General features: G+C 32.2%; 1 protein-coding gene across 1 annotated transcript; it reads left to right on the top strand.

Annotated features, from left to right (window-relative positions):
* The first annotated feature begins 4,005 nt into the window (after positions 1–4,005).
* LOC143054776 (fibrinogen-like protein A) lies at positions 4,006–17,769 on the top strand. Its single transcript, XM_076227826.1, has 9 exons — positions 4,006–4,112; positions 8,820–8,885; positions 9,350–9,418; positions 10,403–10,474; positions 12,700–12,759; positions 13,197–13,345; positions 14,059–14,155; positions 14,986–15,150; positions 17,538–17,769. Exons 1-9 carry the CDS (start codon positions 4,037–4,039, stop codon positions 17,747–17,749), a joined length of 966 nt encoding a protein of 321 aa, XP_076083941.1. The 5' UTR covers positions 4,006–4,036; the 3' UTR covers positions 17,750–17,769.
* The last annotated feature ends 1,528 nt before the right edge of the window (positions 17,770–19,297 follow it).

Genomic DNA, 19,297 nt, shown 5'->3' on the forward strand with positions numbered 1-19,297 from the left:
TTTTAAATAATATTCAATGTATACACAGGTAATCTCTTTTGTGTTTTGACACATTTCCTATATTTAAAGTGTAATAGGTCAACCTCAGCGTCATAAATATACCTTTTCGTAACATGTCTATTACATTGACAGTGTTTGATTGTACATACAATGAATTCAATCAAACTTACATTTATTTTAGATATAATGGATTCACGCTTTTCCACAACAAATGGTAATTTACTCAAATGGCCATATGAAAGCACACCGGGAGATCACAACCATAGTGTTAACAGCATAACTAATAGTAGTTTGGCTGCAAAACATCTGCCATTTATTCCATATCAACCAACATATTTTCCATTTGGAGACACAATCAGGAAAGATGTTACAAACACATGGTAGACATCGGTCCTCTTTTTTGACAAAACTGTATTCAAAAGAAATTGCTAGAAAAGGGAAGCATGGAGATGTTAAAATCTATATACCAACACTTTTCGACAACACTGTAAAAACACTAAAGGAAATATATTCAGTGTTTCGAACCAGTGAACTTCATCTAGCTGGTAGTATGGGCGAACAAACCAAAATTGGAAGACCAGATGAATTTGATTTTGTTATTATTCTGCCACAATTATCAGAGATAGATATATTTTGGCCAGACCGAATGAGGAAAAATACGTATATCCGTGAACTTGTCAAAGACTTTAGTTGTGGATACCCGGACGCATTTAGTAATGATATCAGATTCGGAATACACGAATTACTACTAGCATCGTTGGTAGAAAATTTGAACGATTGTTGGAAAATAGTGCTCACGGGTTGCAATTTCTTTACTAGAAAAACTGCCGTAACCTTCCATTTGGTTCGTAGCTCAGACAGTTTCGAAGTTCATATCGTTTCTACCATTTTTATACCCCCGCTTTAAAAAAGGGGGGTATACTCTGTCCGTCCGTCCGTCCGTCAGTCCGTCCGTCAGTCAGTCCGTCCCATGAAACTTTCGTCACATTTTTCTCAGGAACTACACATCCACCCTATCTGTAATTTGGTATCAACATTTATATATGTCAGCCATACCGTGTGATGCGTTTTCAGATTCATCACTTGACAACTTCCTGTTTACCGAACACTTGTATGATTTTACACATGATAGCCAAGTTGAAAATTTTCGTCACATTTTTCTCAGGAACTACAATACAAGGATTTCTGAAATTTGGTTTCAGGGTTTATCAAAGTCAGCTATACCGTGTGATGCGTTTTCAGATTGATCACTTGACAACTTCCTATTTACCGAACACTTGTATGATTTTACACATGATAGCCAAGTTGAAAATTTTCGTCACATTTTTCTCAGGAACTACACATCCACCCTTTCTGTAATTTGGTATCAACAATTATATATGTCAGCCATACCGTGTGATGCGTTTTCAGATTCATCACTTAACAACTTCCTGTTTACCGAACACTTGTATGATTTTACACATGATAGCCAAGTTGAACATTTTCCTCACATTTTTCTCAGGAACTACAATACAAGGATTTCTGAAATTTGGTTTCAGGATTTATATAAGTCAGCTATACCGTGTGATGCGTTTTCAGATTCATCACTCGACAACTTCCTGTTTACCGAACACTTGCATATTTTTACACTATTAATATTATCCACTTGCGGCGGGGGTACCATCAGTGAGCAGTAGCTCGCAGTTTCACTTGTGATTCCTTTTCAAAAGGCCACACTCCTCCCGCACATAGATTTCTTAAACATTAAACAATACTATATAGATAGGTTGGCTAACGACAAGGGAATTCTCTATGCTATTTTCATATATGAAAACCATGCATTTCGACCAAGCAAAGCTCATCTTGAAAAAGACCTTTTGAAAACAGAGAGCAGACAAAGATTTTACACTGTAGCAAAACTCATAGTTAAAACATTTTTACCGACGTTGGAGGTTCGCGAACATTGTAAACGATGCAAATAATCAAAAGTTGGCTCATATACACTAAAAATATCCTTTTTTATATGATAAACTTTTATTCAGATGATTCATATAAGTCGGGACAGTCAGTTTAGCACACGCGTAGTAGAACTCTTTGTTATACTTAAACATTGCTATGATCAAATCGGTTATAACTTTGTCGAATACGTCTTGATGAAAAGTAAGCATCTAGAAAACAAATTAAAGTATTCACCATCATTAAAGCTTTTAATTCCAAAAGAAACCGTAGCCACAAGCGATATCAGACATTGCGGTGAATGGATAAATCAGGAAAAGAATATAAGAGGTCAACTGATTTGAGCAAAATACACTTCCAAATGAATGCCAAACGATTTGGGTCAAATGCAGAGTTATACACAATGACTGGTATAAAAGACAAAGTGAAGTTTTACTATGGACATCTTGATAGAGAGATCGATTTTAATCCATTCGAAAGTACACCAGGCAAACGGAAGCCCAATTCAAAAGAATCAAAATGTGTCTATAAAGAGGCAGTTCCTCTTACGTGTTTTCTTCCCTCCACAAAAGAGTTATTTGATATTATTGACGATGTTTCCTTCAAAAGAGAGGTAGAAACGTACTTTTGTTTCCTGCAAAAAGAGACTTGGGGATTTTAAGGAAGTGATTACCAAACTAGTTCAATTACTTTTAACAAAGTAAAGCACCAAGAAGAAAAAGAACGTTTTACATAACATACAATTGTAAAGTTAAAAATATTCAAAGGACATTAAGGACAAAAACACATTTTCGGAAGAGTTTTAGAAATAAATATCATATTTATGGAAAACATTTAAATTATCTGTTATTGTACATTTTTCTTTTTGCTGTGTTTTAGGTGTAGATGTTAGATTTGCTTTTTGTGTGTGATTCAAAACCATTCAGCACTATCAACTATAACTTGGTGGTCAAGGAGGAAGTCAGACTGTCCAAAGAGAATCGATGACCTTCGGCAGGGCAACTGACAAACACACCTGCCACACACGGTGATTGAAATCAAATTTGGTATATTTTTAAAAGTTGGCGTTTTTTTAATCGTTTTGTGCACATTGAGCACAAGTCCCGGGCTTATATATCAAAATATTTTAATATTTTTTCTAAGTTAATCAAAAAAGAGGCAAGATCATATACAAAATACTAATTTTCAATTTGAAGGAGTAATTATTTGAATTTAATTGAAGTCAGAAATTTATTTCACAGTTTGCTAAATTAGGTAGATGTGTGGTAATGACCTATGTTATAAATATACTAAATCCTCCTGACACTCAGAACCCCTGAAATAAAATAGTCAGTTACTTAAATTTGCAGTAAAATCTTCAATTAATTAGAACACACAAATTAGAAGAAGGGATCTACAAAATAAATTGTATTGCAAAATTCACTCTACACCGAAGCTATATATTTGGAATCCAACGCTTTGTTTCAAAACTCAGGATAAAGTTCTGTACGCTGGAATCAAAACTTAGTAAACATGCCAAAGGAATGACAAAGTCGAAGTGCATTCAGGCCATAAAATTTCCTTTGACAGATTGTTGGTTGTTTAACGTCCAGTGACAAATATTCCATGCAGGTTCAAGAGGCGAACAAATAAACAAGAAAAACTATTGGAAGGTCTTGTAATAGAGACCATCCGGGATGAATAGCAGGGAAATTTTGACTGCAAACTGAAAAGGGACAAATACTTTTCTGTAATATGCCACCATCACATCCCTACAGGAGTTGTTGCAGGGGTTCACAAAGTGTCGAGAGCGTGGTCCTACTTTTACATTCTGATCGGGCGTGGCTGTGTACTTGCACATTCCCTTTTCCTGACTTTATCTTTTTAAAAATGATAACTATACGTACTATTTTTAATTTCTATTATATATTTCTTTCATTTCAAATTATTTTGAATCTAAATGAAAAGCTTTAACGCGTATATCTTTACAAATATAACTTTATATGGTAACATATGTTTTATAAAAGAAATAATACATATCTAATTTCACTAACACGCATCCCACGTATACAAATGATAACAAAAATATATTCAGTCTTGGAAACCAATTTTTTTAGTCAACATGACAATGTTATTTGGTCTGTGCGTTATCAGTCTAGCGGCAACCATGTTATGTTATCAAGAGGAAAACATAAGAGGTAATGTCGTCTTTATTATTTATAATTTGGTTTAGATTTGTTTTTTGTAATACCATTAAAGAATTTTAAATAACAAAAAATAACAAACTCAAAGAAAGTTTAAAAAGGGTGAAGTCCATAAAACTGTCAAAATCAAACATTGTATTTATATAATAGTTCTTGAAAAACTGGTCATTATCGTGATATATGGACTGCCCACAAGACAGTGGTATTGACTAAGATAGTGATAATGACTGAGCCGAAGGCGAGGTCATTATCGCTGTCGCAGTCAATACCACTGTCCTACGGGCAGTCATTGTATCACGATAATGACCAGTTTTTCAAGAACTATTATGTTTATTTCATTGAGAAACTATGTTTTGGAAAATTCTCATAAATTCAAAATGCCTAAAGCAAACTCGAGTAGTTGTACGATTTCTATGACAAAGAGTGAAGACCAGTCGTAGTAATACTGCCATTCATTTTAGTGCAATTTTTCAGTTTATATACTTAATCAAGTTCTCTTTAATTTTATAATAAACAAAAACATATGATAAACAATTCAACAACTTAAATATAATATTACAAATAGGAACATGTTTTATAAAAGGTACATCTCTCTAAACAGAGAAACCGCGCCCCACCGGTCATTAACAGAGAAACCACGCCCCAACGGTCATTATCAGACGGAAACCACGCCCAAACGGTCATTATCAGACGGAAACCACGCCCCACCGGTCATTATCATGAAAAAGTTTGTTGACGACCGGTTTTCTGGGCCGTTTTGTTCTGTTAATGACCGATGGAATTTCTTACTGAAGAATAATGAATGTCATGTGACCCCTTTTTATCCAATAAGAGAATCTTATTCTCAACCGATATGAAATAATATGTTATCAAACTGACAGAATGACAATTAAGTATCACATTCTTGACTGGCTAGGCATAAAAAATAATTATTGAATTAGGATGTAAATTGATAGTTATCAAAGGTACCAGGATTATAATTTAGTACGCCAGACGCGCGTTTCGTCTTCATCAGACTCATCAGTGACGCTCATACCAAAATATCTATAAAGCCAAACAAGAACAAAGTTGAAGAGCAATAAGGATCCAAAATTCCCAAAAGTGATGCCAAATACGGCTAAGGTAATCTATGGCTGGGATAAGAAAATCCTTAGTTTTTCGTAAAATTTAAAGTTTTGTAAACAGGAAATTTATAAAAATTGCCACATTATTGATATTCATGTCAACACCGAAATGTTGACTACTGGGCTGGTGATACCCTCGGGGACGAAACATCCACCAGCAGTGGCATCGACCCAGGGGTGTAAATAGTTATCAAAGGTACCAGGATTATAATTTCGTACGCCAGACGCGCGTTTCGTCTACATCAGACACATCATGGGGTAATACCATCAGCTGAAAAAATAGATTTGTCCCTATTAGCATGCTTTAAATTATGTATTATGTGTAAATACCTTGTGAACTAATTATAAAAAGAAACAGGTAAATTATAATGAGGGAAAAGTAAAATAACACATCAAGGAAGCTTCAAAACCTAAAATCATTTATCAAATGACAAATTGCATGTCAAAAGCTCAAACACATTAAATGAAATGAAAGCAACTGTCATATTCCTGACTTGGCAAGGAATTTCCTTATGTAGAAACTAGTGGATCAAACAATATGTCTGAAAACAGACAATAACAATCAAATACAATAATTAACAGGGAGGCAAACAACAAAAGATAAAACCAAACCCTTTCACAGAGACTAAAGACGGGAACTTCAACATCCGTAATTTGGAATTCCTATAAGACCTATAAGGGTAATCTATCGTGTACGTTTACTTGAATCAGTCGTGTTACTAATAGCAAGTAAACATTGGTGTTAGGTCGCTTTCGATGAAGTCACAATCGAAGAAAATGTAATAGTGATTCTGTCAATTGGAACATGTTCGCGGTCATCTATTAAGCAAATACAAGTATTAAATTAACATCAATCAAATCATGATTGCGTACGTTAAATGGTCGAAGAGATGATTTTAAATAACCACGTGAAACACTTTGTTTAGTAGATTCACGTTTAGCAACAACTTTCCTTCAACAAAATCCAGACAAAAAAAAGAAATATGACCTATCATGGGAGATATACTTGATATGTGCAGGCATATTTGATTAAACAATATTTCAATGGCCTGACCAATTCAAAACGTTCAATGTCAAGATGAAAATATTCAATAATTGTTACATGTTATGTAATGATATTGTTTGTTTCACTACATCACATGTTAGAAAATTCCACCCTGAACACAAAATCTAAAGAACTCTCCTTGATAACTCACATTGAAAGATAAAAGCAATGTGATTTTTGTATTGGTTGAGAATGTTATCAAGAAAAAATGATAGCACAAAGTGAACATTTACCCACTGATAGATCTATTGAATGTCTCAAGTAGTGAACCCGATAAAATGGCTAAAAATGTTTTACATCGTTTAGAGTTCCATTTTTAAGATAAGTATATTTGATGGCATTTCAAATCAATTTTGAATTTCATTTACTAAGACATGTAAAACACTATTTCGAGAAGTCTCTGACAGTATCATTAACGCAGTTACAAATGCCTTATTTATGACATATTCGTTGATGACTTAAGAAATTAGTTTTAAAAAAATACGATGCCAACTACTTCAATCAAACGGAATTTCTTAATTTGCTACAATTGTGAACCTCAAATTGTTGCCGTTGGTTGATCTCTTGTGGCGACAAACAGTTTATGTTTATATACGGATAATTTTTGGCAGAAAATTTATATTCTATAATGATATTCACGAATTAAAGAAGAAAATATAACAACGTTTGTAAACTACTTGTGAACAAATGATATATATTAAAAAAGAAACGAAAAACAAGCATTAAATAAAAGGCAAAACAAACATAAACTACATTTCCTTGTTCCACTGAGAAATCCATTTGAAATTAACCGATGAAAATAAAACTCTTTATGATCGAAAGTGAAAATGACTAAGCTCATAAGTTTGGATTGTTTATCGTAGACGCAATGTAACTTAACCAGCATATGGGATAACCATTTCCCAACTCATTTGGTATTCAGGAGCTTGCAGCTGCTACTCAGACCGTTAAAACGTCACCAGTGTCTGAGCAGAAAGTTAATAAACTAGGGGTGTGTCACAATAGGACATCTCGTCGTTTTTCTGAAAAGTTCAACGGAAGATACCAAGAAGTGGTTGATACATATTTCATATAAGCTTCACAAATAATACAATGGTCTTGAAAGTTAGATTCTATGTATTGACATTGTTTATCACCTTTATAACTTCTAAGTAATCTCTTATTTGTCTCTCTAAATTATTACAGTTTAGTCTATTTTAGTGATGATCATTTTCTAACATGATAATACAAATATGTTATGTGTATAACATGTTGTTATTAAAGATCCAAAATTTCTACCTGGCCATGGTATTTTGAACACCTAAAAATACACCTAAAATTCATAAATGTCAGCTCCTCTACATATAATAGTACTTTAATCAGTAGTGATGTATTTGAAAAAGCTGGAAAAGATGTTTAAAATTTTTACTTAGCCTGAGTGTAGACCCAAACGTTATGCACCTCCAGTAAAAATTAATCAAGATTTATGGAAACTTTTGCTTAGCTAACTTATTGAATTTTGACCCCTTGACAATGGTTAATTAAACCCTTTAACCTATATACAATGAAACTTCAAAAATAAAATTATTTGAAACTAATTTTCATAGTTTTAATACTCTTATTAATATATGGTACATCTGCAACATATTGGAAACGATGTCTGTTGGTTATTTTTATTATCCATCTTAATTTGACCCCTGTCCCTTCTTTTACCATGTCAAACTTACCTCCCTTTATATACCAGGATTTCAAATAATCAAAGTATTCAAGCTACAGGGTCTAGTTATAATGCTTTAAAAGATTTTAAATAAAATTTTGTCGGTAAATACTTTAGGAGATATTTGTTTAACCTATCATGGAAAATTGACCTCCCTCTTTTGTATGTCTGATTTTCAATCTACAATAAATTTGAAATAGCGTACAATGTTCTAATAATTATCTAGAATGAAAACATTTGATTCGACTGGTGAACCTGGGGTAAATTATCTTTGGGGTTCAAAATACCAAATGAAACCGGGAACAGTACTTGTACTTTGACAATAGATTCTTAAAATTTGTGTATATAAAGGCAATGAAAGTGTACCGTTGTTCAATAGTCGTAATTCGAGTAAGCATATACCCATCCGGGTAACAAACTAAAACTGAGGGAAACAAATCAACTATGAGAGGAAAAGAGAAACACTTAACTGCAACAAAAGCAAACGCCAACATACATAGACACGGATTGTACATAACAACTGTCATATTTCTTACTTGGTACATAGACATTTTAACAGAAATTGGTGGGTGATACGTATGATTTATTTCAAAGATACAGCCGGTTTATCATTTTCGTTTAGGAAGGCTTGATGTCTTACCTTTAAAACGGACAGCCAATATAGAATATAACAATTGTGTCAGATTTCAGTGTGTCTATGTTGTTTCCTTCCTTTTATATTCACAATGCTGCTACGATGTAATAACCGCTTACTATGTATTATATTTACTATTTTCACTAGTTAGCTGATTTTCAATGAGGGTGAAATAATGTGTATATGCTTCTTCCAATTTAAGGATTACGAGAGAAAGAGATTTCAAACAACGACGGAAAAACAGATGAACTAATGCGCATTTTGGAAGGTATTCTTTTTTTCATAATTCAATCCAATCATCGTAGGAGTATTAATCATGAGTTTTATTTCGTCTTGACGTATGATTTGAAATTTTATTTAAAAGAATCCGTGTAACAGTATATTCACATAAAATGATACAGGCGTTCTATAATTATAACATATCTATAGTATCCTAAGGCCTTACTATTCATTATAATGTTTACAATCAATGTTCCGAACTCAAAATGAAACATGTTATCATTGTATAAAAAGTAAAATCACAAAATATACTGAACTCCGAGGAAAATTCAATCGGAAAGCCAATAATGACATGGCAAAATCAAATGACAAAATAAAGTAGAGTTAATATTGCTCTTAATGTCTTGTTTGTATATTCATTCAGAGTCTTTTTGTATTTTTTGATAACCAAAACAATATTCCTCTGAGACAAAATTACGGAAATAACCAGCTTTGTGTTTGAACTCGTTTTAGGTGCATGCATGAAAAACTCGGCAGAAAGCTTGAAAGATATGATGAAAGAAACCCAAGCTATTATTAACAGTAAGTAAAGCATTACGACTATGGTTTTGACTTCAGCGATAAAACAAGGTAATATACGCTAAAGATATTTGGCGTTTTCTTTCTTGAGATAAAACAGCATTTACATATGTCCACAACCGACACTCAGAAAAACATCATCCATTAGCTAATACACAATTCATTAAATCCATCATAGATGTATATACTCACATAGATAAAGTTCAACACTGACATGAAAGGTTATATATATGTGCATTGCAATTGCTTTCACACTTATCTGATTATGACATGAACCAGTTGGTCATCAAATGCCAATTGAAACTCTAGACAATAGAAGACTGACAATTAAAGGCTACATAGCAGTCAAACGTGCTAAAAAACAGAAAGAAACAAAATCAAAATATATATGTTATACTGACTTTGTTATGAAAAAATGTTTTTACATACTAAACAATATTACAAATTATTCGCAAAATAAGAAATAAAAAAAATGAGGATATATATATTTTTTAACATGTTTAACCAGGACTAACGATTTCATCAAATTTGCATTCTTACATTTCATATCTTTAACTACAATTGAACTTTATTTTTACAATGTAGCCTAACTATTATTCACAAGTTTATTGAATAGAAATAATATTATGATTTTGCTCTAAAATACATCTTATTAATTAAAAACATATAAAAAATCATTTTTAAAGACAATTTAACTTTTAAAAATGTAGAAAAACTGATTCAATATAGAGAAAAGACTGTACTCTTTTATGAAGTTACCCCAAATATCGACGCTGTTCGACACCTTAATGATGCATATTAAAGACAAGTAAGAGTATTTCAAAGTTCAACAACGTGCTTTTCATATTTTCAGAAAAATAAAATATAGAGATACAACTCTTAAAAACATTTTTGAATTTAGTTAAATATTTACCATGTAAAACGCGAATCACAAAAATCTGTTCAATATTAATTGACTGGAAAAAAACTATAAGATACTTTTTTTAGATATCGGTATTTATAAAGAAGTGGTGAAAAAGAAGAGACAACTAAGAGAAGAAATCAAGTGGGTTGTTGAAGGTATGAATACTTACTTAAAAGTATAATCAATGTACATACTGATTGTTTTTTTGTAAATTCACTGATTGCAAAAGTATGAATTATTCTAAATATTAAGGATTTTCTTATCCCAGGTATAGATTACCTTAGCCATATTTGGCACAACTTTTTGAAATTTTGGGGTCATTAATGCTGTTAAACTTTATACTTGTTTTGCTTTCTTATTATTTTGATCTAAAGGTCACTGATGAGTCTTGTGTAGATGAGACTTCTGGCGTGTTCAATTATAAGCCTGGTATCTTTGACTATTAGGATGTCAAAATTTATCATTGTGTATTTATTTCTTATTGGTGTATTTCACCGTCCTGAATGTTCTTGCATTTATTTGTACTGTAGTCCTGTCATGCAATGTTGTTCTTTTAGTGTTATATTGCTATACTTTATAGTTTCTTCCTGAGTGTGCTATATTGTCGTGTGGTTCTTTTTTGTATTTTGTTTTTGTTGCACTTAAGGTGGTACCCAACACTTTAGCTAAAATTAATTTGGGTCGTTTAATTTTCTTAAAATTTTGACAAAGTATTTACTTTGACCCTTTTACAAAAATATAAAAATTTCAAAAAATTTGAACCAACCGTTTTATCAGAAACATTACACTGGTTATATAGCAGTTTGACAAACACTTATTTTGATCATTGAGAAGCTTAATATTCCCTTAACAACACAACGTAATTAAAACGTTTACAGAGTTATCTCTCTGTAGTGTTAGGTACAACCTTAAGGGTTTCTGTTGTTTCTTTGTTTTCCTTATAGTTAATATGTTTCCCTCGGTTTTAGTTTGTAAGCCGGATTTTTTTTTCTCAATCTATTTATGACTTTCGAACAGCGGTATACTACTGTTTCCTTTATTTCAAACAAAAGTCTGTCTCAGCATAAATTCTTTTAATAGTATTCCTGAATAAAAACGAAAAAAAAAAATAAAATCACAAAATTCCAGAATACCGAAAAATCAGAACGAATAGTCCACAATCATGTTAATCAGATGGAAATATCAAAAGCCGAAACACATCAAACGAATTGATATTCACCGTCATATATATTCCCGACTTTGTACAGTTATTTTCTTATGGATTAAATAAAATTGAGAATGGAAATGGGGAATGTGTCAAAGAGACAACAACCCGACCAAATAAAAAACAAAAAACAACAGCAGAGGGTCACCAACAGGTCTTCAATGTAGCGAGAAATTCCCGCACCCGGAGGCGTCCTTCAGCTGGCCCCTAAACAAATATATACTAGTCCAGTGATAATGAACGCCATACTAATTTCCAAATTGTACACAAGAAACTAAAATTAAAATAATACAAGACTAACAAAGGCCAGAGGCTCCTGACTTGGGACAGGCGCAAAAATGCGGCGGGGTTAAACATGTTTGTGAGATCTCAACCCTCCCCCTATACCTCTAACCAATGTAGTAAAGTAAACGCATAACAATACGCACATTAAAATTCAGTTCAAGAGAAATCCGAGTCTGATGTCAGAAGATGTAACCAAAGAAAATAAACAAAATGACAATAATACATAAATAACTACAGACTACTAGCAGTTAACTGACATGCCAGCTCCAGACTTCAATTAAACTGACTGAAAGATTATGATTTCATCATATGAACATCAGGCACAATCCTTCCCGTTAGGGGTTTAGTATCATACCATCATAACATATATGAGAAGAACATAACCCGTGTCATGCCAACAACTGTTTTTAGAATAAATGTGTTTAGTTCCGATGCAAAGACCTTATCAGTGACTCAATATTAACGCCAAAATATGCAATCTTTAATGACTTGACAACAGTATCGTAATTATATCCCTTCTTAATAAGTCTATTCAAAGGTTTTGTAAGTTTCTGAGGTGAATACTGACACCTTTGTGCTTTATAAAGAATATTACCATAAAAAATTGGATGTGAAATACCTGAACGTATTAGAAGTCTGCATGTTGAGCTATATTTAAACCCTGGTTTTATAGCTAGCTAAACTTCTGACTTGTATGACACTCACATCAAATTCCATTATATTGACAGAGATATTAAGGAACAAGCAATAGAACCAAAATGAAGAAAGCAATTGATTAAAACCACATTAAATACCGTATTACTGAAAAAAAGTCCAATGTACCTAGCCTGTTGATTTCAAGCTCTAAATATTATTAAGTTCGTTATCAGTGATCATAATTTTGTCTTTCAGAATCCAAAGGCCAACTTGACGTTTTGAAAATAGCAAAGCTTTTGAAGAGAGACGTAGGAAGTAAGTTCGAATGGTATTTTTAGTCAGCTTACACTTTTTATCTAGAAAAATCACAAATATGTCTAATTTGACTATTTAGACGTTGCTATATAGAATCAAAAGAAACAACGCATAAAACAGTATCATGTTTACAACATCAATTTAAGTACTTTGAGCATTTTTGTAAACTTCAAAATATTCAATAACATTTTCAATACATGTCAGTGAGAGGAATGTTTGTTCATAAATGAAATAAGGAACCGTGATGTCATTTTTCGTTCTGTCAAAAACAACAGTTATTTTCTTTATTTCTTTCTACAAAACTTATAACTGTATATATTTTGTGTTGTGGATCATTTGGAGATAAGTAAACACATCCCTCAGAAGATAAGTTTAGTTGATTCACATGGACATTTTCATCTGATTCCATAGTAACAGATCAAACGTTTTCGCTTTAGGAACTTGTGAGTCTAAAAGAGTTATGGACTGTAGTGGTTTTAAAGGGAGTCGTAAAGGAAGTGGAGTTTACTCTATATATCCACAAAAATCTAAGTCCGACAAAATCAAAGTCTACTGTGATATGAAAACCGACGGAGGAGGATGGACAGTAGGTTTATTATCGATGTATCCTTTGAATGTTAATCGATTCGATATAATAAAGTGTCTTTACTTCTTTCCTCCTTTCATCAACAGTATTACAGTTCATAAATTATGCAATTCTCTGGAAAGTAATTTTACATTTTCCATCGGCAAAATTAATATGAGCAGTGTGTTTTTCCTGTTTTAATACAATTCATTTTAAGCTATCTATTCTTCAAACATACCCAATAAAGGAATTATTCAACCTCACGTATCGTTTGGATGAAAATGGGTATATAAAAGTGAAAAGATACCAAAAAGGCCATTCAAAAATTACTCCTCTACAAAAAGGGTTCGTTGCAAAAGAAAATATTGTGTAACATTGTTTTCGATAATACAATAAACAAGGAACGCAGACGAGATTATGGCATTGAAACCATTTGTTTTATTGCTAGATTGAAAACAATCAATATAGTTTTTTGTTGTTGACTGTACTTTGATTGCGTCATATCCAGGTTTTCTTTCATGGCTAGCACAAAGGATTAAGTTCTTAAAAAAAACAAGTATATTCTCCTCACGGCTTTTGTTCCTATTGAGGTGCTGATTACGTAGCCTCGTCAGTTGTGGCCAATGTCATAAATTATACTAATCACTTTAGGACTTCACTTCAATTTGTTCAAACTTGCTTTTGATATGAAAAAAAAACATAATTTCTGTTTTATATTTCATAATTTTTCATAGGTTATTCAGAGAAGAATTGATGGAAGTACTGACTTTGAAAAGCATTGGAAAGATTTTGAAGATGGCTTTGGTGATGTTAGTAAGGAGTTTTGGCTGGGTAAATATTTTTCACATTGCAAATATGTATGTCCTTCACTTGGAGAGAATCAATAGTTTGGATATAAATTACTACTTCTTATATCCTTTTTTATTCAAAACAGAATCAAACTTTTTGTTTGTCACTGTAGGTGAGAAGACTTATGCTTCTTTTTATGTATACGGTTACAATTATGTCCTAACTAGGATTATATCAATGAAATAAACGTCATGACATAATGATAATGGTATCATATCATATACAGATATTAATTTCTTACTGAATGTGTTGCCCTGTCGATATAAATCAATATATAATAAGTTATTATTACTTTTCGGAGGCTAATACGGAAAAAGTCGTTGGGCCATTGGCCCATGGTTTACTTCCGGTTTCAATATAGTACAAATGTTGTTGTTTTTTTGCCTAACGATACGTATCGTTAGGCAAAAAAAAAAACATTTGTACCATATTAAATTAAAAAAAAAAAAATGCTTAAATGATGTTCAGTGTCTGGAATGCACAGGATAAAATCTTTAGAGCATAAATTTATGAGTATTTTAAAAATGAAAAAAATAACTGAATATTTTGAAAAAAAAAAGTGGGAAGAAAAATAGAAATCACCATTACTTAAAATACCAACAGCAACAATATTCAAAAGCTCTATACAGAAAAGGAAAAACAAGAGAACATGAGCCCAACTGGAACAGAGTCGAACTCCATTTTGAAAACAGAGTTATTGCAGACTTTGTTTTAATCTATTATAACCAAAATACAACCAAAACAGATAGAATGTCGAATGGTTTTGTTGACATAATTGTATAGTGAAACATTTTTTCAAAATAACGTTTCAGGCAATAAGTATCTGAATTACATAACCATGAAGGGCACGTATGAACTGAGAATAGATTTGGTAGATACAAATAACAAGAAGACGTTTGCAGTTTACAGCAAATTTTCTGTTGGGGATGCAAAAACAAAATATAGAATAAGTGTTGGTGGTTACCATGGAACCGCAGGTACAGTAGCTTTCAAATATTTGGTTCGTAAAAAACTTTCAGTTAATGTGATTAATAGTTAATTTTACTTATCGGTACACTTATTTTCTACAGAAATGCTGACATATACTTGGAAAGAGGATGGTTTGAAAATGTAGTCTCTTTTGTCCCCTTGAATTCAAGTACTGATAAATGACCTGATGAAAAAGTCGGGGATTTGTCCAATGTATTAAAATTAAAACGAAATAAATAAACTGTCAGTTTCAATACGACCATTTTGATTTAATAATAATTAATAATAATTAATATTTTTATAATTTGCGTTCACCTTTTTATCTTTGTTCATGATGTTGGTGCTTTATGACTGTGTGACCAGGCATAACATACGTTTGATCAGACTCCTCTTCACATTTGCAATTGAATATTCTTCTAGATTTCCATTTCTAGAATGAAAAAAAAAAATATTTCCATTTAACAAGAATTTTACAATCTGATTGGTTAAATACCTGGATATAAATGACATCCCATCATTGTTCACCAGGGCATAAAAAATCCCAAAATGTCCGAAAAATATTTCCAATCATTCCCTTAATAATAGTTTTTTTTCAAATTTTCTACATTTAAAAAAAAATTAATAGATAATATTTGACAATACAAAGCAAAGTTGATGGTGTAAAAAAAGGCCATATACGTCGTTAGCTAGACTTGTGTATAGCTTCTGTGTCTTGGACCCTAACAACAAATATCAAATCAATAAAATTGAGGTGGTCCAACAAAGAGCTGTCCGCTATACATGTAATAGATCTCTGACTCAAAATTAATATGCTCAAACCCCTAGGCTACAGTAGCATACATTACAATTAAGAAAATACAAACAAGACTAGTGGTTTTCTAGGAGATTATACACCCACATCTACCCTTCAGATCATCTCATTCAATCAGACAGCAGAACAAGTTAGCATAACAACCACTGTAAACAAATTCAAACAAATAAAGGTTCTAACAAATTCTTATTTTATCCGCACAAAATAGTGCAATGGAACTTCATGATGATTTTCGCTTGTCATGTTTTGGAATTTTTGTCAGATTTTCGAAATCTTCTGGTTTTGTCCTCTTGATGAATGCCTTCACATGTTTTGCCCATTAATCCTATTGTTCTTTTTATAAATCTTTTGCATGTATAATTAATTATAAGCAATTTGTAAGCAATTTGTAAAAAATCTTATTTATGTTTTAATAGCTTTTGAGACCTTTAACCTGTCAATGATAAAGCTATGAAAAATCAAGTGAGAACATTTTCCCGCCAAAATGTCAATGGCTAATATCTCGAAAAGAAGCACATTGACCCCTATATTGTTTTGCCATATACGTCGTTAGTTAGACTTGTGTATAGCTTCTGTGTCTTGGACCCTAACAACAAATATAAAATCAATAAAATTGAGGTTATCCAACAAAGAGCTGCCCGCTATACATGTAATAGATATCACAATACCAGCTCTGTCTCAAAATTAATATGCTCAAACCCCTAGGCTACAGTAGCATACATTACAATTAAGAAAATACAAAAAAGACTAGTGGTTTTCTAGGAGATTATACACCCACATCTACCCTTCAGATCATCTCATTTAATCAGACAAACAAGTTAGCATAACCACTGTAAACAAATTAATTAAATCACTGTTATATAATTTTTTTTCTGATCACCAATACGTAACATAACATTTGTTTTAAATTTTAAGAAAAGCCACGCATGCAACGGCACGTAATAGGTGCGACTGAGTGCGAAAATACAAAGATAGATAGAATAAAAAAGTAATCAAACGCTATATAAGAAATGTATGCAGTTAGGTCTGTACGGAAGTTTACACTGGTGTTAAAAATGTATACGACCCTCAGCTGCGTATATGAAACATTAAGTATATATTTTCTGTAAATATAATACACATTTATCCACTTTAATAACTCTGTACGTACGTCTCAGTCCAACATGTCTGAGCTCATATAAAGATTATTTTACATCCCTTACTGAATTAAGTCTGTATCGGTTCGAATTCACTAACATGAAAATATCTGAATGCATATGAAGGATAAAATTTACGTGTACATAAATACATCATTATCAAACTCGTTTAATTCATTTTGTGCTTTGGAAAGTACTTTTTTTTAACGAACACGCACTGACATATTTCATTTCAAATCATAGGATTTTTTTTCAATCGATAAAACAAGGACAGACTAACAAAAACACGGACTATTATCGAAAATTCACAGACTTGGAAAAATGAATTAATCTCCAACACGTAAAAAGAAAATTTTTTGTAAAGTATCTGAAAACATAGATAAGTTAATGCAACAGCAATAATATTATGAAAATCTAGAATAGAACTAATGCTTTTTTCCAATTTCAGGCGACTATCTGGGAGCAAATAACGGCATGAAATTCAGTACAAAGGATCAAGATAATGATACGTGGAGTTCAAACTGTGCTGCAAATTTTGGAGCATGGTGGTACTATAAGTGTGGTTATTCAGAATTGAATGCCAATATGAAAAAACAAAAGCTGAGATGGTATAAGCATACGTATAACCAGTCTAGAATGATGATTAGAAAGGTCCAATAGATTAGCTATACAAATAAAATATTGAAGTAGAATGTTTGGTTGCTTTTATCATAACCATTTAAAAGACTTAAAAGATAATGTCATAAAATACATGATTGCATTATTTTGTCCGTCACTTTCATGCACTTTTCTTTCTATCTTAAATCGTGATTGCATTATATCCTTTGAACGGACAGATTTTGTAATATATGCAAGTCAACGTAACAAAACAAGCATATGTTCAATATTTTGATTCCTAGTTTATGTTTCGCTTGATAGCTAACTTAAGAATATAAGAAGCTTTTCAACTGATTAAACCATAACGGGCATGTGTATGACTACCAAAATAGCAACCGTTACCCAACATAGAAATCTTGAAAAAAATTACGGTTGCATCAAACCATAGCTACACATTTACAAAAACACATTCAAACTCATAAATCGGCAATAAACTAACTCGTGATGGCGTCCATAAAATTTACAAAAGGATGATTTCAACTTCAACATTTGGAACTCGTAGTTTAATAGCTTCCTTGTTAGCAGCAACCCTCTATCAAGGAAACCATGATAGGAAATACAAGCCCAGGAATATCGTATCATTTTTTAGATAAACACTCCGTATGCAGGCGTTGCAATAATGTTGCTACATAGAAATGGAAAGTTTACATTTGGGGAGCTGAAATTATCTCTCTTTTTTAATGTTTTGTTTTCAAACTACCCTTATTTTAGTGTTATACTTAACATTGCCATAACATCGGAAGGTTTGGCTAGCCACAAAACCAAGTTCAACCCACCATTTTTTCCTTAAAATGTCTTGTACGAAGCCAGGCAAATGGCCATTGTTATATTATAGTTCGTTACTGTGTGTGTTGGTTGCATTTTAGTGTTGTGTTCTGTTGTGTCGGTGTTTTCTCTTATATTTGATGTGTTTCTCTCAGTTTTAGTTTATAACCTCGATTTGGTTTTTTTCTCAATCGATTTAATGAATTTCGAACAGCGGTTTACTACTTTTGCCTTTATTTATACTGAAAGTAAATCTGTATTCAAATCAAAGTGAGGAGAACGACCTTTACGACCTAACCCCTGCAATCCGCTATTGTGCCCTAAAGTAGTATGCTTTATAAATTCTGACGTTAGCATTCCTCACAAGATGAATATTTTTAGAATGAAAGACACAGTTCATCTAGTCAGGAATATGACAGTTTTTGGGCATTCATTTGAAGTGCGAAAGATTTTGAATTTTCCTTGCAGTTCAGTACATCTGTTATTTTACTTTATTTATATCACCCAATAACATGCACGAGTAGAACGTTATTATACTAATAAAAATAAACGAGAAGAAATTAAGAAAAAACTTAACACACAAAATACTACAGTGGCTGAATTTTCGAAATTAAATAAGGAGTTAATAAATCGTTGTACGAACGCTGTTAATATACAATATTTTTCAAAACTTGTACCAGTAGCAGATTCATCCCACACGACCAAGACGACGAGACAAGAATGGAGACACATGAAAGATAAATATATATTGGAAGAGGGAAAGGCCCGAGACCTACCACCCACTCA

Source organism: Mytilus galloprovincialis, chromosome 12 (genome assembly GCF_965363235.1).
Source record: "Mytilus galloprovincialis chromosome 12, xbMytGall1.hap1.1, whole genome shotgun sequence".
Classification (NCBI taxonomy): domain Eukaryota; kingdom Metazoa; phylum Mollusca; class Bivalvia; order Mytilida; family Mytilidae; genus Mytilus; species Mytilus galloprovincialis.